Source organism: Oncorhynchus keta, chromosome 24, assembly GCF_023373465.1.
Source record: "Oncorhynchus keta strain PuntledgeMale-10-30-2019 chromosome 24, Oket_V2, whole genome shotgun sequence".
In the NCBI taxonomy this organism is placed as follows: Eukaryota; Metazoa; Chordata; class Actinopteri; order Salmoniformes; family Salmonidae; genus Oncorhynchus; species Oncorhynchus keta.
The window spans coordinates 16,427,954-16,452,379 of record NC_068444.1 but is presented as its reverse complement, the minus strand read 5'-3'; the positions used below and the strand labels follow the sequence as shown (position 1 = coordinate 16,452,379).

At 42.7% G+C, this 24,426-nt stretch overlaps 1 protein-coding gene across 1 annotated transcript in view; it reads left to right on the top strand.

The window, feature by feature from the left end:
* Positions 1 to 7,380: 7,380 nt before the first annotated feature.
* The window catches only part of hmgcll1 (3-hydroxymethyl-3-methylglutaryl-CoA lyase-like 1), a 31,516-nt gene continuing 14,470 nt past the window's right edge, over positions 7,381 to 24,426 (top strand). The window contains exons 1-4 of the mRNA XM_035800998.2: positions 7,381 to 7,629; positions 19,191 to 19,298; positions 19,754 to 19,849; positions 20,044 to 20,192. Coding sequence (XP_035656891.1) covers positions 7,534 to 7,629; positions 19,191 to 19,298; positions 19,754 to 19,849; positions 20,044 to 20,192 — 449 coding nt within the window. The 5' untranslated portion in view covers positions 7,381 to 7,533. The remainder of the gene's footprint in view (positions 7,630 to 19,190; positions 19,299 to 19,753; positions 19,850 to 20,043; positions 20,193 to 24,426) is intronic.

Sequence of the window (24,426 nt, the reverse complement as noted above, 5' to 3'; positions counted from 1 at the left end):
TATAGAGTCTATAGAGTCATTTATATAGAGAGCTGGTTCTCCCTATAGAGTCATTTATATAGAGAGCTGGTTCTCCCTATAGAGTCATTTATATAGAGAGCTGGTTCTCCTTATAGAGTCATTTATATAGAGAGCTGGTTCTCCCTATAGAGTCATTTATATAGAGAGCTGGTTCTCCCTATAGAGTCAATTATATAAAGAGCTGGTTCTCCCTATAGAGTCATTTATATAGAGAGCTGGTTCTCCCTATAGAGTCATTTATATAGAGAGCTGGTTCTCCCTATAGAGTCATTTATATAGAGAGCTGGTTCTCCCTATAGAGTCATTTATATTGAGAGCTGGTTCTCCCTATAGAGTCATTTATATAGAGAGCTGGTTCTCCCTATAGAGTCATTTATATAGAGAGCTGGTTCTCCCTATAGAGTCATTTATATAGAGAGCTGGTTCTCCCTATAGAGTCATTTATATAGAGAGCTGGTTCTCCCTACAGAGTCATTTATATAGAGAGCTGGTTCTCCCTATAGAGTCATTTATATAGAGAGCTGGTTCTCCCTATAGAGTCATTTATATAGAGAGCTGGTTCTCCCTATAGAGTCATTTATATAGAGAGCTGGTTCTCCCTATAGAGTCATTTATATAGAGAGCTGGTTCTCCCTATAGAGTCATTTATATAGAGAGCTGGTTCTCCCTATAGAGTCATTTATATAGAGAGCTGGTTCTCCCATTTATATAGAGAGCTGGTTCTCCCTATAGAGTAATTTATATTGAGAGCTGGTTCTCCCTATAGAGTAATTTATATAGAGAGCTGGTTCTCCCTATAGAGTCATTTATATAGAGAGCTGGTTCTCCCTATAGAGTCATTTATATAGAGAGCTGGTTCTCCCTATAGAGTCATTTATATAGAGAGCTGGTTCTCCCTATAGAGTCATTTATATAGAGAGCTGGTTCTCCCTATAGAGTCATTTATATAGATAGCTGGTTCTCCCTATAGAGTCATTTATATAGAGAGCTGGTTCTCCCTATAGAGTCATTTATATAGAGAGCTGGTTCTCCCTATAGAGTCATTTATATAGAGAGCTGGTTCTCCCTATAGAGTCATTTATATAGAGAGCTGGTTCTCCCTATAGAGTCATTTATATAGAGAGCTGGGCCACTGCGGTTTCTGCGTATTGATGCATTGACATTACACTTCAACAGTTTATGGCAGCCATGTTAGCTCCCCATTAACATTACATTAGGAATATTTAGACAATACTATCTAACTTAATGTCTAGAATTATAACAATATAAAAACATTCTAAAAGTTAACTCTGTAAATATATGGCTCAAGTTCTCCCTATTTGTCTTCTTTGAGTGTGCTGGGACTTCCATTACAGCTCAATCAGTGTCTGTTAAACAGCACGGCCACCTGGGTCAGATTTTTACATGTTGCTTGGTATGACAAGGCTGCAGCAAGACACAAGAAATGTCTCCTTACGCTGATGTATGTGTGCTTATATGCACATTTGTTTCCTGAACTAGAGAAAGTGGGGCTGTGTGTTGTCTTTCCAGAGTCCCAAAAGACTGCATTTGACCTGATATGTCTTCTCCAATCATTGTAAATTGAAGTACCTGTGCCTTGGCAGGGTTAGCCCTGGGACTTAGACTTTCATCTTCAGACATCCTTTCATGAGAAGCAAGCATTTTCCCAAGGTTAACTTGTGTCTTGTGTTGTAAATTTAGGACAAATTCATGGTTCCCCTCTATTGTTACAAACATAAATTCAGGATTGCATACTGTATATTGGCCCTATGTGAAATGCCTACTGTTTGAAGAACAGTGGAGGACATTTTTCTATCAATCTTAAACAACAGTTCGCCAGTCATTTATTCTTAACAATTTCATGCCAAATGATTCCAAATGATGCCATATTTTCCAATTTTATATTTTCACGTCCCATTTTATGTTTTAATTTTTTTTCTATTATCATCGCTAACTCTAAATTGAATACCTGAAACTGACAAATGTGTTTGTCAGTTTATCGCCTGTATGAAAATGTAAACATGTTCTGTATGGGTTCCTGTTTAGTGTGGTCTCCTTGGCAACTACAGTATTGAAGAGGTAAGGTGCATTCCTGATTCTGCTGCCATGTAATGAGAGGATATTTTGGGGATTTACTTTCAGTTATGGAAAGCGTGTGTTTGTTATGGATTTCATAAAAATATATACATTATGTCTATTTGGGGGGGCTAACACAGGAAACATGCCTTGCAAATGTTTATACAGTAAAGGTGTTATCGATTGCTTCGGAATCCCTCTATGATGTTATCAGAGGCAGGGTGGTCAGTGCATGTCTCATATTTATGAAACACAACTGTATTTTTTCAAGGAGTCTAATTCAAACAGGCTAGCCTCTGGATAATCTCACTTGTTAATGTGTTCCAGTCGGAACAAAGTCAGAGCTCCTGGCCACATAGTGCAAACTTGGGAAGAGAATGTGTGCTTTCTTCTTACTGTACAGGCTGTAGGCTTGTTACAGTAACTCGCAGGCAGCTATGTCATAAGACTACAGTCAAATAGGGACGTTATGCATGTTTTCCCGGGGAAATTATAGCTTCAGATGGACAGAACAACATGACTGTTATGTGTTTTCCAGGGGAAAATACCTCAAAAGAAAAGAAATAAGGAAAAAACAGACAATCAGCTGTACAGTATTAACCATCTTCTTCTGAAATGGGTTTAAACGAGGTCAGAGATCTCGTATTAATCATACTGATTTATCATCAAGACTAAAAAAACGATGGCTGGTCTCCTGCCAGAGTCCATCAGAAGACAAACCCACCTGGTTTATATTTCTGTTTTCAGTTCTGGGCCCAAGTGAAATTAAAAAGCACTAATGCCTGTCAGTGGTTACATCCAGAAGTAACATCCTTGCCAAAAGAAGCCTGATGACAAACAGTATTCCAAAAGGATGTGCATTGAAACAGTATTAGTAGTTATAGTCTTTGGATAAAAGAAGAAACTACAATTTCCTTAGTCAATCTTCATCACTGTCATGGCAGCCAAGACAAATATTGCATCAAAATGTGTCGGGTTGTGTAAGACAGAAAGGTGGAGTAAAATTGATTTGCCAGGCTATGGGATGCTAAAAGGAATTCTACCTTCTCTGTTGTTCTAGGCACAGGGAATAATAATGTTGCATTGGATATGAAATACACTGTGCATTGGGTTCCTCATCAATCAGGTATTTTTGTTTTGTGTAGTTATGCATTAAAAGTAACCAGAAAGATTACTTATGCTCTCTCTACTGTTTTTTCATCATCTCACAACATCTGAGGAAGACACTTTTGTTTTAGAAAAATAGATACAGAGAGAAATACTACAAAGCAGGATCAATGAGCCAGCTAATTTGCCTAAATATTCTGAAATAACTTTTCATTGTTTAGAAAGTTAATCTTGAAATGGGTATGGTCTAATTGACTCAAACACCAAAAATACATAGTTATGTTAAGCTTTCATACTGAACTAGAATTTGGGGGGATTGTTTCTCAAAGTAAGCTGTCTAGATAATTAATTATTCTATGTAGTATACTTAGAAAGTGAATAGAGATATCAACAGCTGCCATTTAACAAATATTCTCTCTGGCTCTTGTAAAAAATTCTATTAAATATTACTTTTTCCACAAAAGAGATGGGAACATTTGAGAGATCATCATTTATAACATGAGTAGGCCCTTAGATTGCTCTACTGGGCAATTAACCAATCTGCACAACACATCTGAAGCTGCGTTAAAACATCTGCCTAGATACATCAATGTCAAACCTGTAGTTACCTAGTTTTCTATTTAATAGCCCGCCAGCAGTCTTCTCAGGAATCAAATTGACCATGTGGAAATCTTACAGCCAATCCATCATGTTTAAGCAAAAATAAAAACTTAATGTTTAAGCAAAAATAATTCTGATTCCAAGTTTGAATGATTCAACGACGGTAAGCGCTTCTGCGTTCCCACCTGCTGAACAGTACATTAACAGCCAGCGTGTTGCTGCTGTGGACGTACTGTAGAGCTGTCATAGAAGGCATGCCAAGCAGTCGACAGGGTCTCAAAGCCAGCTACTGCTCAGTAGCACGAACATCCAGATCTGTTGAGAAATGTCATACATGATGGTCCTTTGGGGACAGTGACCCCAATGCACAGGTCAGGGACTTTTGTAACCAAAAACCAAAGGGTGCAAGGCAATGTGACTACTGCAAAGTAATCTTTAACACACATGCTGTCTCTGAGGGGTGCTATGGAAAGTTGGCCACAGCCAGTCGACCTTCCTGAAAACTATAAGGTAACCCGCTGTTTTTATAAAGGCTTTTACGTTTGTAAAAAAATAAATAAAAGGTACTATTTTTCTCTGTCGTTTACACAGAGTTGAGTTGTGGGGAAAGGTCACAGATCTGTTTCTTTTTATCATATTGTATCGATTCAGCATATCTGATGCCGCCCACATACACATCTCAATCCATCCATTCTGACCAGATTTTGCTGACAGACCTTTGCAACCAGATAATCACTGGTAAGCTAATTTAGTTCTAACTTTCCATGGTTGAAGAGTACTTTTATAAAGCTTTCCTGCTGCCCATAAATAACGGATATTGTTAAAACTTATTCTAGCATTCACAGTTGAAGAATGAACAAGGCTCTTCTGTTGCAACCAGTGCTTTTAAGCAATTCAATCAAATATATGGTTTAGAATTGAAGACGGGTGGAAGGATGAAAATTGATTTAATCTGGATCCTGTTTTCTGTGTTCCATTTTGTTTTCAATATCTGAGAGTTTAAAACCCTTTCATGTCATGCGAAAAACCTGTTCCCTATAAAGTGTATTTTTCACATTTGTTTGTTTCTGAAGATAATAAGATATATTCTCAGTTACTCACAAGAAACATTTTCCAGGTTAATGGGTCTTTAAGAGGGAAACTGTTGGCGTTTGCCGTATAATTTTTATTTTTGACATATTTTCATTCAATCGTCTTCTGATTGCTCTCCAAGAGTTTCATGTGAAAAATATATTGTGCCTATGAGGTCCAAAAGTATTTGGACAGTGACACATTTTTTGACGTTTTGGCTCTGTACACCAGCACGTTGGATATAAAATGATACAATGACTATGAGTTTAAAGTGCCGACTGTCAGCTTGAATTTGAGGGAATCCATATCAGGTGAACCGCTTAGAAATTACAACGCTTTTTATACATAGTCTCTGTTACGCCCTGGCCATAGAGAGGCTTTTTATTCTCTATTTTGGTTAGGCCAGGGTGTGACTAGGGTGGGCATTCTATGTCCTTTTTTCTATGTTTTGTATTTCTATGTCTTGGCCTGGTATGGTTCTCAATCAGGGACAGCTGTTTATCGTTGTCTCTGATTGAGAACCATACTTCGGTACCCTTTTCCCCCACCTGTTTTGTGGGAAGTTAACTTTGTAGCTTCATGGTTGTTTTTTTTGTTTGTTCTTTGTTTTGTCATTTTAAAATAAATTTAAAATGTACGCAAAGACATTACCCACAAGACATGCTAACCTCTCACAATTCCCAATAACAGGGGAGAACGTTAGCATTTTTTCAGGGGTATGGTATTTATGTCTCTGTAACTTTCTCACTGTGGCTAGGCCAGCTAATGACCACTCTGCAGAGCTGCCTCTAGGACAAGATTCGTCCCAACAAATGCCAGCCTGCTCTTAATCATGGCGTGAATCATTAAGCTATTTCAAATGTACAAAAGCCCTCTAATAGCCCTTTTATATGCATTTTCTCTAACATAAACCTTCCTCAATCGCCTGCACTGCTTTGCTTTGAATGAGTAGGGATATTCCCCTAAGGGCCCCCCCCCTTAAAAGTTACCCTCAGCAGCTGGTATTAGTCAAGATGAGCTTCCATTGTTGTATCTTCCAAGCTGCATAGCTCTCATACAAGGGAAACATAAAAAAAATGTACCTTTATTTTACTAGGCAAGTCAGTTAAGATCAAATTCTTATTTTCAATGACAGCCTAGGAACAGTGGGTTAACTGCCTGTTCAGGGGCAAAACAACAGATTTGTACCTTGTCAGCTCAGGGATTTGAACTTGCAACCTTTCAGTTACTAGTCCAACTAGTCCCTAACTTGCCACCCCAGTTAGGGACATGCAACTGCCAGAGATTCAGAACCAATTATTTTTAGTTCTACCCTGCAGAGGCCATTTTCATTCGCCAAGGTCCCAGATAGTAACACTGTCCTGTATAGTAGAATTAGAAACTTGCTTTGGCAATGACACATTGTTGTTGGAATACTTTACCATTAACTCATTCATCTAAAATGGAGTATTAATGTAGGTATACAATATGATGATACTGTATGTGTCTGCAGAAAATCCACAGAATAGTAAACCTACTATTTTTGTTTCCAAAATGACTAAAATGTCAACCTTTCAATAGCAACCTCTCAATTTCATCTAAACTCTCCCTTTCTATTAAACTGTGATTTATACACCCGTCATGAAAACCATCTTCAAACATGGCAGGGTTGGCATTCCCTAACGAAACCCTTCCCTATTTTCAGTGGCCCAGAGAAGGTTGTGAGGGCGGGATTCTAAATGATTCACATTTAGGGAGTTGACAAGTGATGGACATAAACCTGGGAGCCAATGACACAGAGACCTGAAGACCTTTCATGGGACGGTCGTACAAGTTCTGTCTCTCCCCTTGAGTGGGGTTCTCTCATCGCAGGGCAGCTTATTATGTTGAAAGGGTTCAGTGCTAGGACTTCATTAAGCCCCTCTATTGTTAACATCTGGGTGAGAAAGAATGGGTCTTTCTCTGGTAAACTGTGTCCCTGCTTTACAAGACGATTTTATTACGCTACGACGTTGACATTGGCAGCTCGTGGCACACCTGGCAATGGAAAACCTTCAGCTGTTTCAGTCAAAAGAGATCAATCAAAGCAACCTGTTTCCCTGAAGCCTTAGATTTCATCCGGAAAGGTTGAGGTGGGGGACTTACAATAAGCAGTGTGTGACTGGTCTTATTCTAGAGCCCAGAGACTCGGCAGGCAAGTACTTCCCTTTGAGAGCTTCCTGGCCTCTCAGCTCACACAGTCGCTCGTAACACTGTCAGACTAGTCCAGACATAACGTTAGCTCACACTTGAGTCCCCAGTGAGCCAGCTGGTCACTGACACTCTCACCCCTTACATATGCCTCTCTCTCTCATCACCTTTATTAATCTCTCTGTGTTGCTTCCTCCCTCTTGCTGACTCTATCCTCTCTCCCATCCATTCCCTGCTAGGGATGCTGTTGCCATGGCAACTGCTGAGTCACTGCCAGCTCTCTGCTTTCAGCTGTCGTCCTCTGATGTGATTCTTTCAGTGAGGGGGGCAGCAAGGGCCTCGGTCTCCACCCTGTCTGCTTCATGAGCATATTGATCAGAGAACTCCACCATGTGCATTTGTTGAAGTTGAGTGTAGAGATCCATCACTGCGGGTGTCAGAGCCAGAGGATCCTGGGGGAGCTCTACAGGCCAAACGGGAGCGTTTCGGATGGGCAACGTCCCCACCTCAGTGAAGCACTGCCTGAGCTATGAACAACTCATCCAGGATTATCTGTGGCTAGGAAGCCGGCTGCAGGAGGAGAAGGTAAGATGGGAGGGTGCAGGTTGGGAACATGTGAAAGGACAGAGAGGGGGCATCACCCTGGGATGCAGAAACAGGCACTACACTAACTGGCGTCACACTGCAAACACTCTATTTCAAAATAAATTCAAATGTTGTGATAAGAGCACAATATATGAAAGAATTGTTATGCCTACTGTTTAACGTTGACTTGCGGTCTAAAAGCAGGATCCTGTTCCTCCCAATGATTTATATATACACTAGATTAATTATAGGGGACGCTATGTGTCTCCATCTTGGCACTCCCCCACAATGTAGAAAATATTTTGGAAGCTATAGAAATGCATTTATTAATGTATTTTATTCTATTACAGACACCTTAATACATACTTTTATATTATATTATGTGAGATAAAAATAAAAATAAATCCTTGAAGTATAATTTTGAGCGATTACTAATGTTACTGTCCTCACTACAATAACAAAAATACTTAAATACATGGAATGTTGTGCTTGAAATATCTCATTTAAATATAGAATTTAATTAATTCGTTCCTCCCCACCATCTATCTTAAGTAAGTCTGCGTATGGGCAGATAGAGAGAGTGCATCAAGTGAACACCCTTCCTATCTTCCTCTCAACTTTTCCCACTACAACTGTTAGATTAGTTAGTCAGGTATAATATAAAAACATCTGTATTTTATGTTTATGACTCTATCCTCTCTGCACAGACCATACAAACGCTCCACACCGCGTGGCCGCGGCCACCCTAATCTGGTGGTCCCAGCGTTCCAGGTCTCCGGTAGCCTCTGGAACTGCCGATCTGCGGCCAACAAGGCAGAGTTCATCTCAGCCTATGCCTCCCTCCAGTCCCTCGACTTCTTGGCACTGACGGAAACATGGATCACCACAGATAACACTGCTACTCCTACTGCTCTCTCTTCGTCCGCCCACGTGTTCTCGCACACCCAGAGAGCTTCTGGTCAGCGGGGTGGTGGCACCGGGATCCTCATCTCTCCCAAGTGGTCATTCTCTCTTTCTCCCTTACCCATCTGTCTATCGCCTCCTTTGAATTTCATGCTGTCACAGTTACCAGCCCTTTCAAGCTTAACATCCTTATCATTTATCGCCCTCCAGGTCCCCTCGGAGAGTTCATCAATGAGCTTGATGTCTTGATAAGCTCCTTTCCTGAGGACGGCTCACCTCTCACAGTTCTGGGCGACTTTAACCTCCCCACGTCTACCTTTGACTCATTCCTCTCTGCCTCCTTCTTTCCACTCCTTTCCTCTTTGACCTCACCCTCTCACCTTCCCCCTACTCACAAGGCAGGCAATACGCTCGACCTCATCTTTACTAGATGCTGTTCTTCCACTAACCTCATTGCAACTCCCCTCCAAGTCTCCGACCACTACCTTGTATCCTTTTCCCTCTCGCTCTCATCCAACACTTCCCACACTGCCCCTACTCGGATGGTATCGCGCCGTCCCAACCTTCGCTCTCTCTCCCCCCGCTACTCTCTCCTCTTCCATCCTTTCATCTCTTCCCTCTGCTCAAACCTTCTCCAACCTATCTCCTGATTCTGCCTCCTCAACCCTCCTCTCCTCCCTTTCTGCATCCTTTGACTCTCTATGTCCCCTATCTTCCAGGCCGGCTCGGTCCTCCCTCCCGCTCCGTGGCTCGACGACTCATTGCGAGCTCACAGAACAGGGCTCCGGGCAGCCGAGCGGAAATGGAGGAAAACTCGCCTCCCTGCGGACCTGGCATCCTTTCGCTCCCTCCTCTCTACATTTTCCTCCTCTGTCTCTGCTGCTAAAGCCACTTTCTACCACTCTAAATTCCAAGCATCTGCCTCTAACCCTAGGAAGCTCTTTGCCACCTTCTCCTCCCTCCTGAATCCTCCTCCCCCCCCCCTCCTCCCTCTCTGCAGATGACTTTGTCAACCATTTTGAAAAGAAGGTCGACGACATCCGATCCTCGTTTGCTAAGTCAAACGACACCGCTGGTTCTGCTCACACTGCCCTACCCTGTGCTCTGACCTCTTTCTCCCCTCTCTCTCCAGATGAAATCTCGCGTCTTGTGACGGCCGGCCGCCCAACAACCTGCCCGCTCGACCCTATCCCCTCCTCTCTTCTCCAGACCATTTCCGGAGACCTTCTCCCTTACCTCACCTCGCTCATCAACTCATCCCTGACCGCTGGCTACGTCCCTTCCGTCTTCAAGAGAGCGAGAGTTGCACCCCTTCTGAAAAAACCTACACTCGATCCCTCCGATGTCAACAACTACAGACCAGTATCCCTTCTTTCTTTTCTCTCCAAAACTCTTGAACGTGCCGTCCTTGGCCAGCTCTCCCGCTATCTCTCTCAGAATGACCTTCTTGATCCAAATCAGTCAGGTTTCAAGACTAGTCATTCAACTGAGACTGCTCTTCTCTGTATCACGGAGGCGCTCCGCACCGCTAAAGCTAACTCTCTCTCCTCTGCTCTCATCCTTCTAGACCTATCGGCTGCCTTCGATACTGTGAACCATCAGATCCTCCTCTCCACCCTCTCCGAGTTGGGCATCTCCGGCGCGGCCAACGCTTGGATTGCGTCCTACCTGACAGGTCGCTCCTACCAGGTGGCGTGGCGAGAATCTGTCTCCTCACCACGCGCTCTCACCACTGGTGTCCCCCAGGGCTCTGTTCTAGGCCCTCTCCTATTCTCGCTATACACCAAGTCACTTGGCTCTGTCATAACCTCACATGGTCTCTCCTATCATTGCTATGCAGACGACACACAATTAATCTTCTCCTTTCCCCCTTCTGATGACCAGGTGGCGAATCGCATCTCTGCATGTCTGGCAGACATATCAGTGTGGATGACGGATCACCACCTCAAGCTGAACCTCGGCAAGACGGAGCTGCTCTTCCTCCCGGGGAAGGACTGCCCGTTCCATGATCTCGCCATCACGGTTGACAACTCCATTGTGTCCTCCTCCCAGAGCGCTAAGAACCTTGGCGTGATCCTGGACAACACCCTGTCGTTCTCAACTAACATCAAGGCGGTGGCCCGTTTCTGTAGGTTCATGCTCTACAACATCCGCAGAGTACGACCCTGCCTCACACAGGAAGCGGCGCAGGTCCTAATCCAGGCACTTGTCATCTCCCGTCTGGATTACTGCAACTCGCTGTTGGCTGGGCTCCCTGCCTGTGCCATTAAACCCCTACAACTCATCCAGAACGCCGCAGCCCGTCTGGTGTTCAACCTTCCCAAGTTCTCTCACGTCACCCCGCTCCTCCGCTCTCTCCACTGGCTTCCAGTTGAAGCTCGCATCCGCTACAAGACCATGGTGCTTGCCTATGGAGCTGTGAGGGGAACGGCACCTCAGTACCTCCAGGCTCTGATCAGGCCCTACACCCAAACAAGGGCACTGCGTTCATCCACCTCTGGCCTGCTCGCCTCCCTACCACTGAGGAAGTACAGTTCCCGCTCAGCCCAGTCAAAACTGTTCGCTGCTCTGGCCCCCCAATGGTGGAACAAACTCCCTCACGACGCCAGGACAGCGGAGTCAATCACCACCCTCCGGAGACACCTGAAACCCCACCTCTTTAAGGAATACCTAGGATAGGATAAAGTAATCCTTCTCACCCCCTTAAAAGATTTAGATGCACTATTGTAAAGTGGCTGTTCCACTGGATGTCATAAGGTGAATGCACCAATTTGTAAGTCGCTCTGGATAAGAGCGTCTGCTAAATGACTTAAATGTAATGTAAATGTTATGTTATATATAATATATATATTATCAACTGTAAAATCGACAGTAGATATTATTAGAAACTCTGAACTGACACATTTTACACGTGTCATGCATTATTAAAATGCCAGCAGTGATCTGAAGATCAAAGTGTTCTGGGCTTAAAGAGCGATTGCCCCTAAAAAACAACGAATCCCTTTGAAAATGGCCTATGAGGCGTCCTTGTGAGTCATAATAATTTATTCTAGTGTCAAAATTGATTACAAAGTGTAATAGCATAATTTTGGTCATAAAGTCAGTCTCGCCTAAAATGGAGTTTGGAACCTCAGTGTGTCACAACAAATAAATGAAGGTTGAGTTTGGATTACAATTATGTCAACAAATCATGCTACCCTTTTCCAAGCTCCACAAGCAAATCGCCCCTCAGCCTCCCTTTATTGAATGGGGCTCCGGTTGTTTCATCGCCCCCAACCAATACGTTCAAAGGATCACGGCCATTCGATTGACCATGCAATCAATGCATGCTTCCAGAAGGCTGCACAGGCAAAAGACGATGGTTTGCATGCCCTGCCGAAGGACCCTATCATGCGCAATAGGTGGTTGGATTTCTTTGCTCTCCAGTGGTGGTGAGTATACTGGTAGCTAGACCATAGGCTGCTGGTTATGTATATTTTGATAATCATTATCACTATCATCGCTAACTAGCTACCTACTTCCCTGACTAGATAGCTGGCTAATGTTAGCTTACCTCAATACAACTTGGACTTGGCTTGGAAACACAAACATTTCAAAATAAGTTAAATATTTAGTAGGAAAACAGGTTGTCATGATTGTGATTTCACCAGATTGACTTTAGATGTAGTTAGTCAGCTAACTAAGATTAAGGACACAACCATATTTTAGCTAGCTAACGTTAGCATTGCTAGCTATTTTTGACAAACTTCACTAGTGACAGTCCTCTAGAGTAAATTTGACGACACCATAATATGGCAAAGTTGTTTCCAATGAAATATTTGCCTACTTTAGCGTTGCCATCGTATTTCCATGCCACTCTAATTTAGTTGTTGACTAAATTGTCACAGCCTCCGAGGTGCAACCCATGTCTAGGGCACAAATACAGTACATTTTGGATGAAACGATGATGGTACTAGGTAAGTAACCATGTCTGTCTACAACAGTGCACTAACTAGCAGCAGCAAAATAACCCTAAGCCATAGCAAAACATGTCACAGTTGGATGCATATTGTAACGGCGTCACCGGCCTGAATCTAATCTGGAGCCAATCAGTCTACATCTGTCAAGCATACAATTAGCTACCAAACGAGATTGTTATTTCTCTATGTTTTATAATTGAGGGATGATGACAATCGTTGACCCTTTTTTTCTGTTAGACAAAGTGCACAGTTGGTCATGAACGGATGCCAGGACCAACAAGAAAGAGCAACGGTGGGTACCATAACATGTCCAGCAATGGGAGTGCAATGTTTTAGCGACCTCCAAAAATTATTTGATTCACTGTTCTCTTGCTATTTTCACAGCTTCTCAGGAAAGACCTCAGAATAAAAGTGTCATGAGACACAAGTACTCGTGTGATAAGGAGGACCGAGCACTCCCCCATTCTCATCGACAGGGCTGTAGTGGAGCAGGTTGAGAGCTTCAAGTTCCTTGGTGTCACATCACCAACAAACTATAATGGTCCAAACACAACAAGACAGTCGTGAAGAGGGCACGACAAAGCCTATTCCCCCTCAGGAAACTAAAAAGATTTGGCATGGGTCCTGAGATCCTCAAAAGGTTCTACAGCTGGAGCATCCTGACTGGTTGCATCACTGCCTGGTACGGCAATTGCTCAGGCTCCGACCGCAAGGCACTACAGAGGGTAGTGCGTACGGCCCAGCACATCACTGGGGCTAAGCTGCCTGCCATCCAGGACCTCTACACCAGGCGGTATCAGAGGAAGGCCCTAAAAATTGTCAAAGACCCCAGCCACCCAAGTCATAGACTGTTCTCTTTACTACCGCGTGGCAAGCGGTAACTGAGTGCCAAGTCTAGGACAGAAAGGCTTCTCGACAGTTTTTACCCCCAAGCCATAAGACTCCTTAACAGGTAATCAAATGGCTACCTGGACTATTTGCATTGCTCTGATGACACAGATGACTTCATCAAAAAAGACAAGTAATGTGTGTGTTAGCAACTGTTCGCTGCTCTGGCCCCCCAATGGTGGAACAAACTCCCTCACGACGCCAGGACAGCGGAGTCAATCACCACCTTCCGGAGACACCTGAAACCCCACCTCTTCAAGGAATACCTAGGATAGGGTAAGTAATCCTTCTCACCCCCCCCCTAAAAAGATTTAGATGCACTATTGTAAAGTGGCTGTTCCACTGGATGTCTTAAGGTGTATGCACCAATTTGTAAGTCGCTCTGGATAAGAGCGTCTGCTAAATGACTTAAATGTAAATGTTATGTAAAAAGTTGTATTCAAAAACACTTGATAAAATAGTAAGCTAAATCCCCAGCAAGCAGATGCAACTAGTATAATCATTTTGGTTGTGAAGTGCATTAGCAAATAGCTTTGTCCTTTCTTTAGAACAAAATACAATTGACCACTTGGCTGTCTATTATATCACCTTTCACAGGCCATACCAGTCAACATCACCTCAACACCACCTCATAAGACTGCCTGCTGCACTTGTTCGAGAGATGTCCAGTTTGCAGCCGGACATGGGGGCCCTCATCAGCATAATTCAGACATGCCCCTCGCTGTGAGTATTCCTATGAATGGAACAGTCAGTCACATATTGGCAAGTATCCAACCAGCAACCTTAACCTGTCAGCGGCAACAGCTTTCACCAGCTCATCATTTGTACTAATACAGAAGGTAACACACTTCATTACTCTGATCCATTTGATAACCCCATTTTGAAACTAAATGTAAACTGACATTATTTGATGCTATTTTCTACTTCTTAGATGCATATAATGTCCAGGGCAAAACCTAGCCTGGTGGAATCAGCCTGATCGCTGTGTTCACCATTCTATTTCACTTCACATTTTCTGAGGTTGGTTCCACCAGGCTGATCATAACCCCCATTAATAATGTAATCAGTACTCTGTGTGTGTGTGTGTGTGTGTGACTGACCAGTATCTTTGAAGAGGGGGCAGGAGCTAATCTACGCTGCCATGTCTATCAATGGGGCTCTGGCAATGACCTTACCTCTTGCCTGCCCACCAATGGTCGTCGATGGGGAGAACAGAATTAGGTACGTTTAGTGTGACCTCTTCAAACTTCAACATAGTACCTGTTTGTGTGTCAGACATTACCTATCCAAATTGGCATTGGTAATAGAACCGTGACGATATGTGTATGTGTTCACAGAAACATGTATGGAGCCAGCACATGGAGACTTGCAAAATGATGTGATAAAGTCCAGACCGACATACGCACTTGATACTGATGTCTCTGATTGTTGAGAGACCTGGAACTCATCATAAAATGTTTACTAGACACAACTTTTACTTGTATTGTCTTTCTTATTATTGAATGGAATGGTATCAGTCAGTATGGGGAGGAAGAAACCCTGTATATTCTGCACCAGGATCAGTGAAATCCTGTTGTATACGGGACACCACACAGGGAGGTATGACCACTGACATGTTTACCAAGGTGGCCCAATTACCACAAGAGAAAATGCCGATAGGCACAGTGTCTATCGTCTGGGAACGACAATGAAAGGTGCACATTGTTATATTAGCAGAACACTGATTCTATGGTATTGTGTAAAGGGTTGTTTATTCTACATGGACCAGTTAGTACATTTGAAAGACTGGTAACACACTTTGTTTATAACATCTACATAAATTCAAAAATTGCATTCTTCTCATATTATTCTGTAGGCTGACTTATTCAAAGCTTCCTCAAGCATCTCACCATACAGTTGTAGTTGAGCCTGTAGTTGAGTTACAGCCTGTTGTTGAGATCAACCTGCAGGATGCTTGTTAGTGGGGAGAAACAGCTGCTGGCAAGGTTCTGACAGATGGGTGTGTCTTGGTGGTGGCAAGGACACACCCGAGAAACACTCACATCAAACCACACCCCCAAGCCAACTCGCGTTCGGCTTCTGTCATGGCTGCCAGCATTTCATAAGGAGCAAGCCAAAAAATGAGGCCAAATCAGCAGGTGTAATTCCCTTGAATATCCAGAGTATGTTAAAATGATTGAAGTTGGACCAAGAGACGGACTTCAAAATGAAAAGGTATCTTTTCATCAGTCACACATCTGAATACACAGACCCCCCCACATACACACACACCATCCATAATCATGAAATAAGTAATGTACTGTGAGGGAATAAAATATTTGATCCCCTGCTGATTTTGTACGTTTGGCCACTGACAGAAATGATCTGTATAATTTTCATGGTAGGTTTATTTGAACAGTGAGAGACAGAATAACAACAAAAAAGACAGAAAGACATGTCAAAAATGTTACACATTTATTTGCATTTTAATGAGGGAAATAAGTATTTGACCCCTCTGCAAAACATGACTTAGTACTTGGTGGCAAAACCCGTGTTGGCAATCACAGAGGTCAGATGTTTCTTGTAGTTGGCCACCAGGTTTGCACACATCTCAGGAGGGATTTTGTCCTACTCTTCTTTGCAGATCTTCTCCAAGTCATTAAAGTTTCGAGGCTGACGTTTGGCAACTCGAACCTTCAGCTCCCTCCACAGATTTTCTATGGGATTAAGGTCTGGAGACTGGCTGGCCACTCCAGGACCTTAATGTGCTTCTTCTTGAGCCACTCCTTTGTTGCCTTGGCTGTGTGTTTTGGGTCATTGCCATGCTGGAATACCCATCCACGACCCATTTTCAATGCCCTGGCTGAGGGAAGGAGGTTCTCACCCAAGATTTGATGGTACATGGCCCCGTCCATCATCCCTTTGATGCGGTAAAGTTGTCCTGTCCCCTTAGCAGAAAAACACCTCCAAAGCATAATGTTTCCAGCTCCTATGTTTGACGGTGGGGATGGTGTTCTTGGGGTCATAGGCAGCATTCCTCCTCCAAACACGGTGAGTTGAGTTGATGCAAAAGAGCTCCATTTTGGTCTCATCTGACCACAACACTTTCACCCAGTTGTCCTCTAAATCATTCAGATGTTCATTGGCAAACTTCAGACGGGCATGTATATGTGCTTTCTTGAGCAGGGGGACCTTGCGGGCGCTGCAGGATTTCAGCACTTCACGGCGTAGTGTGTTACCAATTGTTTTCTTAGTGACTATGGTCCCAGCTGCCTTGAGATCATTGACAGGCCACCAGCTTTGTGTCTTCCCGTGTAGTTCTGGGCTGATTCCTCACCGTTCTCATGATCATTGCAACTCCACAAGGTGAGATCTTGCATGGAGCCCCAGGCCGAGGGAGATTGACAGTTCTTTTGTGTTTCTTCCATTTGCGAACAATCGCACCAACTGTTGTCACCTTCTCACCAAGCTGCTTGGCGATGGTCTTGTAAGCCCATTCCAGCCTTGTGTAGGTCTACAATCTTGTCGCTGACATCCTTGGAGAGCTCTTTGGTCTTGGCCACGGTGGAGAGTTTGGAATCTGATGAATTGCTTCTGTGGACAGGTGTCTTTTATACAGGTAACAAGCTGAGATTAGGAGCACTCCCTTTAAGAGTGTGCTCCTAATCTCAACTGGTTACCTGTATAATAGACACCTGTGAGCCAGAAATCTTTCTGATTGAGAGCGGGTCAAATACTTATTTCCCTCATTAAAATTCAAATCAATTTATAACATTTTTGACATGCGTTTTTCTGGATTTTGTTGTTATTCTGTCTCTCACTGTTAAAATAAAACGTCTATTAAAATTATAGACTGATCATTTCTTTGTCAGTGGGCAAACGTACAAAATCAGCAAGGGATCAAATACTTTTGTCCCTCACTGTACAGAAATAACTAATTTATGTAAGTATTCAGACTCTTTGCTATGCGACTCGAAATTGAGCTCGGGTGCACCCTGTTTCCATTGATCATCCTTGAGATGGTTCTACAACTTGATTGGAGTCCACCTGTGGTCAATTCAATTGATTGGATATGATTTGAAAATGCCCACACCTGTCTATTTCAGGTTGACAGTGCATGTCAGAGCAAAAACCAAGCCATGAGGTCCAAGGAACTGTCCGTAGAGCTCCAATACAGGATTTTGTCAACTCACATTTCTGCAACATTTAAAGTCCCCGAGAACACAGTGCCCTCCATCCTTCTTAAATGGAAGAAGTTTGGAATCTCCAAGACTCATCCTAGAGCTTGCCGCTCGGCCAAACTGAGCAATCGGGGGAGAAGGGCCTTGGTCAGGGAGGTGACCAAGTACCCCATGGTCACTCTGACAGAGCTCCAGAGTTCCTCTGTGGAGATGGGAGAACCTTCCAGAAGGACAACCATATCTGCAGCCAGACAGAAGCCACTCCTCAGTAAATGGCACATGACAGCCCACTTGGAGTTTGCCAAAAGGTACCTTTAGGTCTCATTCTAGAAACAAGATTCTCTAGTCTGATGAAACCAAGATTGAACTCTTTGGCCTGAATGCCAAGCGTCATGCCTGGAGGAAACCTGGCACCATCCCTACAGGGAAGGATGGTGGTGGCAGCATCATGCTGTGGGGATGTTTTTAAGTGGCAGGGACTGGGAGACTAGTCTGGATCGAGGGAAAGATAAAAGGAGCAAAGTACAGAGAGATCCTTGATGAAAACCTGCTCAGGACCTCAGACTGGGGTGAAGGTTCACCTTCCAACAGGACAATGACCCTAAGCACACAGCCAAGACATCCCGAAGCCACTCCTGCATTAAGTCTCTAAATGTCCTTGATTGGCCCGGACATGAACCCGATCAAACATCTCTGGAAAGACCTGAAAATAGCTGTGCAGCGATGCTCCCCATCCAACCTGACAGAGCTTGAGAGGCTCTGCAGAGGAGAATACAGGTGTGCCAAGCTTGTAGCGTCATACCCAAGAAGACTTGAGGCTGTCATCACTGCCGAAGGTGCTTCAAAAACGTACAGAGTCGGAACCATTTCCTGGAAAACAACAAAATGGAGACCGTCTGAATACTTATGCAAATGTGATATTTCAGTTTTGTATTTTTTATAAATTAGCAAAAACGTATACAAAACTGTTTTTGCTTTGACCTGGGGTATTGTGTTTAGATCGATGAGAAAACAACTATTGAATACATTTTAGAAAAGGTTGTAATGTAACAAAATGTGGAAAAAGTCATGCGGTCTGAATACTTTCCAAATGCACTATACATTTTTGCAAATGATTTATGTTCATTACACCTTTACAAACCCAATATGGTATCTAAGACCTGGAAGCTTAGCTTATTTTGTGTTAGCCCACTTTTGTATTATGTAACTATCCTTTTGATTGATTCCTGGTTGATTTGATGATCCCCTTAAACGTATGGATTATTTTTCTATGATTACCCATGACATGTGTTTCACATTTTCTCCTCAAAAAATGTATTGATCAAATGAACACCAACTGCCCTTAAAATCTATGGGAAACATGACATGACTTTACCAGATGGCTCATAAGTTGTATATATTCAAGTCTGCTGTAGCTGTACAAATTGACATGATGACAAAGTCAAACTCAGGGGGTACTACACGCTGTAATTGTAGGAAGTACTGTATGTTTGGAAGAAGTGGACCCAGCAGGTGAGTGCCGTAAATTACTCTGGTTGCAAAGACATTGCAGCTGAATTGCCCAGATGTCCACTCCGCACATACCTCCAATCTTGACAGGGGATCAGAATCAGATCCAGAAAGAGACGGTCTCCATTTCATTGTTTTCCAGGAAATGGTTCCGACAAGAGTCAAAATCCAGCTGATAAACATGCTCTCGGAAACAGGCCTGCCTGTGATCGAGGCCACCAGCTTTGTGTCTTCAAAGTGGGTACCACAGGTAATAACTCTTCTCCGTGTTCCCAGAAAGCTTACTGAGTGATTTATTAGGCTCTCATTGTTCTCTTCAGGACTACTGGGGGAAACCTGCTACTCCAGTATCCCAGTTAGACCCTGGACTCGCAGATGTTTTTGGGGAAAACCTTGAGCTATAGGCCTATTCCAGAACCTGTTTTCCAAGCACTTTATTTTGTTTGCCTGTGTAAAATATATGACAGTTCACCTCATGAAAGAAACTACAGATGTCTGTGTCATATTATTGAGTTGTATTGAGACAAATAATGTGGAACAGCTATCTCTGCATTTCTATATGAGCTTCTGGAAAATGTGAGTTTTCGTAAAACTAGGCTACATACTAGTCTCGCTTGCCAGGTGCATGGACCTCCATCAGCAGCCGTGGGAAGAGACTATACTCTGTCGACATATTTTGTAAACATGCTTTTGTCTGTTGTCAAGATGGCGGACCACACTGAAGTGCTTCAAGCCATCCACAGATCTTCTCATGCTCGTTATCCTGTACTGACACCCAACATGCACGGCTTTCAGGATGCTGTAAGCATTTCATTATTCATCCGAGAAATCACACTCTTTAAAAAGAACAGATATCTCCCTAGGCTCCCCTGATGTGTCGTGCTGTATAAAGGTTGAGGGAACACTATGCCTGTGATGAATGGAAACGTTTTAAAGTAATGTTTGTTCCATAATCTTACATCGAAATAATGTAACTTCCCTCTGTCCTGTTGAAGGTTGCAGCTGGTGCTACTGAAGTGGCCGTGTTTGGGTCTGCCTCTGAGACCTTCAGTCAGAAAAATATCAATTGCTCTATTGATGCCAGCATGCTGAGGTTCGAGGAAGTCATTTGCACTGCTAAACAACAACAGATTCCAATCCGTGGGTTTGTATCATTCCTCACTTTGCGCTTCTTCACCAGTAAAGCCATTTTACTTGAATATATTGCAATGATTCCATATGCTCTTTAACTGGTGTCAACCATGTACAGTTGTGGACAAATATAGTGGCACCCTTGCACTTTTCTTAAATAATGTCCTATTTCTTCTAAAAATAAAAAAATTAATAATTTTGGTCTCCACACCATGTAATTGGATTTTCAACATTGCAGAACCAATTTTATTTTTGCAAACTTAAGTTTACAATTTTGATTTAAGAATATAAAGACACATTTTATGGACATGGGTACTGGGGGCCCTGAACGTGTACATGTCATAATGTAATCAACAGACTATCAATGTGTTTTCGAGTCCAATGATTAACTTTGTGTCCAAAAACTGGGTCTCCATCGAAGGTAAAGACTGCCATCAAGGAACTTCACTGGACTATATGCAAACTGGAACAATATACCCTGAGGCTGTATTTATTGTAGCTGGGGATTTTAACAAAGCAAATTTGAGAACAAGGCTACTTAAATTCTTCCAGCATATTAATTGTGCTACTTGCATAGGCAATACCCTCAACCACTGCTACTCTAACGTCCGCGATGCATACAAAGCCCTCCCTTAGGCAAATCTGACCATGACGCCATCTTGCTCCTACTGTCTTATAAACAGAAAATCAAACAGGATGTAACAGTGACGAGAACCATTCAACACTGGTCCGACCAATCGGAAGCCACGCTTCAAGATTGTTTTGATTAGGTGGACTGGAATATGTTCCGGTCAGCCTCAGAACAACATCGACCTACACGCTGACTCGGTGAGTGTGTTTATAAAGAAGTGCATTGGAGATGTTATACCCACTGGGACTATTCAAACCTACCCTAACCAGAAACCGTGGATAGATGGCGGCATTCGCGCAAAACTGAAAGTTCGATCCAAAGCATTTAACCATGGAAAGAGGTCTGGGAATATGACTGAATATAAACAGTGTAGTTATGCCCTCCACAAGGCAATCAAACAACCGATCTGCCAGTACAGGGACAAGGTGGAGTCGCAATTCAACGGCTCAGACACGCAACGTATGTGGCAGGGTCTACAGGAAATCACGGACTACAAAAAGAAAACCAGCCACGTCACGGACACAGACGTCATGCTTCCAGTCAAATTAAACACTTTCTTTACCCGCTTTGAGGGAAATAAAGTGCTACCGGCGAGGCATGCTAACAAGGACTGTCCCCGTCCCCCCCACACGCACAGCACCCAATGTCAAAGGAAGGCCAAAAAGATCATCAAGGACATCAGCCACCCGAGCCACTGCCTGTTCACACCGTTACCATCCAGAAGATGAGGTCAGTACAGGTGCATCAAAGCAGGGGCCGAGAGACAAAAAAAAAAAAAGCTTCTATCTCAAGGCCATCAGAATGCTAAACAGCAATCACTAACTCAGAGAGGCTGTTGCCTACATTAATATAAACTAGTCACTTTATACGATGTCTCTTTTAAATAATGCCACTTTAATAACGTTTACATATCTTACATTACTCATATCAGATGTATATACTGTATTTTATACCGTCTATAGCACCTTTCCTATGGCGCTTGGCCATCGCTCATCCATATACTTACATGTACATATTCTCATTCACCCCTTTAGATTTGTTTGTATTAGGTAGTTGTTGGGGATTGTTAGATTACTTATTAGATATTACTGCACTGTCGGAACTAGAAGCACAAGCACTTCGCTACACTTGCATTAACATCTGCTAATGTGTATGTGACAAATAAAATTAGATTTGATTTGAGGTTGTGGGTCTTCCAACAGGACAACGACCCCAAACACACATCAAAAGCACCCAAGAATGGTTCAAGAAGAAATACTGGACTCTTTGAATCGCACCCATAGCCCACGGCGAGAACTGAAAACAGCAGTTGGTGGAGGGCAACCCTCTAACATTGAAGAATTAGAGCAGTTTGCTACTGAAGAGTGGGCCAAATTGCCAGTAGAAAGGTGCAACAAGCTCATTGAAAGCTACAAGAAGCAATTGTTGGCAGTTATCTTGGCCAAAGACTGTGGAACCAAGTAATAGCTCTGGGATGCCAATAACTTTGTCCATGCCATTTGTCTTTATTTTCTAAATTAAAATTGAAAGTTTAAGTTTAGAAAAATAAAATTGGTTCTGTAATGTTGAAACTCCAATAAGGTGTGGAGACTTTATTGTTGTGGTTGCAATTTTAGCTTATTTTTTTATGAAATAGGGAAATATTTAAGAAAAGTGAAAGGGTTCCAATATATTTGACCACAACTGTATGTTTATGTTGACTTTGGAAAAAAATGCACTGTTGTAAAATGTTTCAAAGGACTAATGTTACTCTCTCTCTGTTAGCAAAGGTACACTCAGACAGTGATAAATGACTCCAGAAATAATAGGTTAACAAGCAAATTTCCAGATGTGCACTGAATCGTTCTATGTGTTGCTTCAACTACAAGTCCAGATGGACAGTATAGAACCGCTGACATGAAGCATGTTTAAATTTTGTGGTACAGTAGCCCCCTTTCATCCAAACAACGCAGCAATGCCATGGCAACGCATCAGTTTGACACAGGCATTCTGGCAGATCTCCCGCTGTTGGAGATGGCTTGGGCAGCACTCCCTTCCCTCGAGTCCTGCTAGAACTTGCTGGATATTCCGGTGACAAACTGAGGTATCGTCTAACGACTGCGAGCCCAAGAGAAACATTTTCTACTTTTCACATGTCCGCTATTTCAAGCAGTGAACGTTTCCTACACATATGGAATAGGCATATTGTTTGATTTCACCCCCCTGTACAATTTCTCATTGCTACTGTCAACAACATAACCACTACATATAACAAAATATTCAACACCAATTGGTTATAAGATTTGAAGTCTATATTGCACTGGCAGTTAGCGGTTACTGAATCCAGAAAACAGAGTTATGGTCTACCTTAATTCTAATGACAGATAGCATAAATTAGGACTTTTTGACCAGAGAGATTTAACCTTTTAGTGCAATTCACTGTGTAACATGTGGCCAAGTTGGCATGTTTATGACCCATGTATTAATATATTCCATGTGTGTTTATGACCCATGTATTAATATATAGTACCAGTCAAAAGTTTGGACACACCTACTCATTCAAGAGATTTTCTTCATTTTCACTATTTTCTACATTGTAGAATATTAGTGAAGACATCAACACTATGAAATAACACACATGGAATCATTTAGTAACCAGAAAGGTGTCAAACAAATCAAAATATATTTTACATTTGAGATTCTTCAAAGTAGCCACCCTTTGCCTTGATGTTAGCTTTGCACAGTCTTGGCATTCTCTCAACCAGCTTCACCTGGAATGCTTTCCAACAGTCTTGAAGGAATTCCCACATATGCTGAGCACTTGTTGGCTGCTTTTCCTTAACTCTGCCGTCCAACTCATCCCAAACCATCTCAATAGGGTTGAGGTCAGGTGATTGTGGAGGCCAGGTCATCTGATGCAGCACTTCATCACTCTCCTTCTTGGTCAAATAGCCCTTACACAGCCTGGAGGTGTGTTGGGTCATTGTCATGTTGAAAAACAAATGATTGTCCCACTAAGTAAAAACCAGATTGGATGCCGCATCTCTGCAGAATACTGTGGTGGCCATGCTGGTTAAGTGTGCCTTGAATTCTAAATACATCACTGACAGTGTCACCAGCAAAGCATCCCCACACAATCACAGCTCCTCTTCCATGCTTCACGGTGGGAACAACACATGCGGAGATCATCCCTTCACCTACTCTGCGTCTCACAAAGACACAGCGGTTGGAACCAAATATCTCAAATTTGGACTCATTAGACGAAAGGACAGATTTCCGCCGGTCTTATGTCCATTGCTCATGTTGCTTGTCCCAAGCAAGTCTCTTATTATTATTATTGGTGTCCTTTAGTAGTTGTTTCTTTGCAGTAATTCAACCATGAAGTTCTGATACACACAGTCTCAAATCAAATAAAAAATGTGTCACATGCGCCGAATACAACAGGCCTTAGAGTGTGAAATGCTTACTTACAAGCCTTTAATCAACAATTCAGTTTTAAGAAAAAAAAAGTGTTAAAGTATCTACTAAAATTAACTGAAATAAAAATTGTAAAAAGTTCTAAAATACAAAACAAAAGAGAAATAGAATAATATAAATAACAGTAGCGAGGCTATATACAGAGAGTACCGGTACAGAG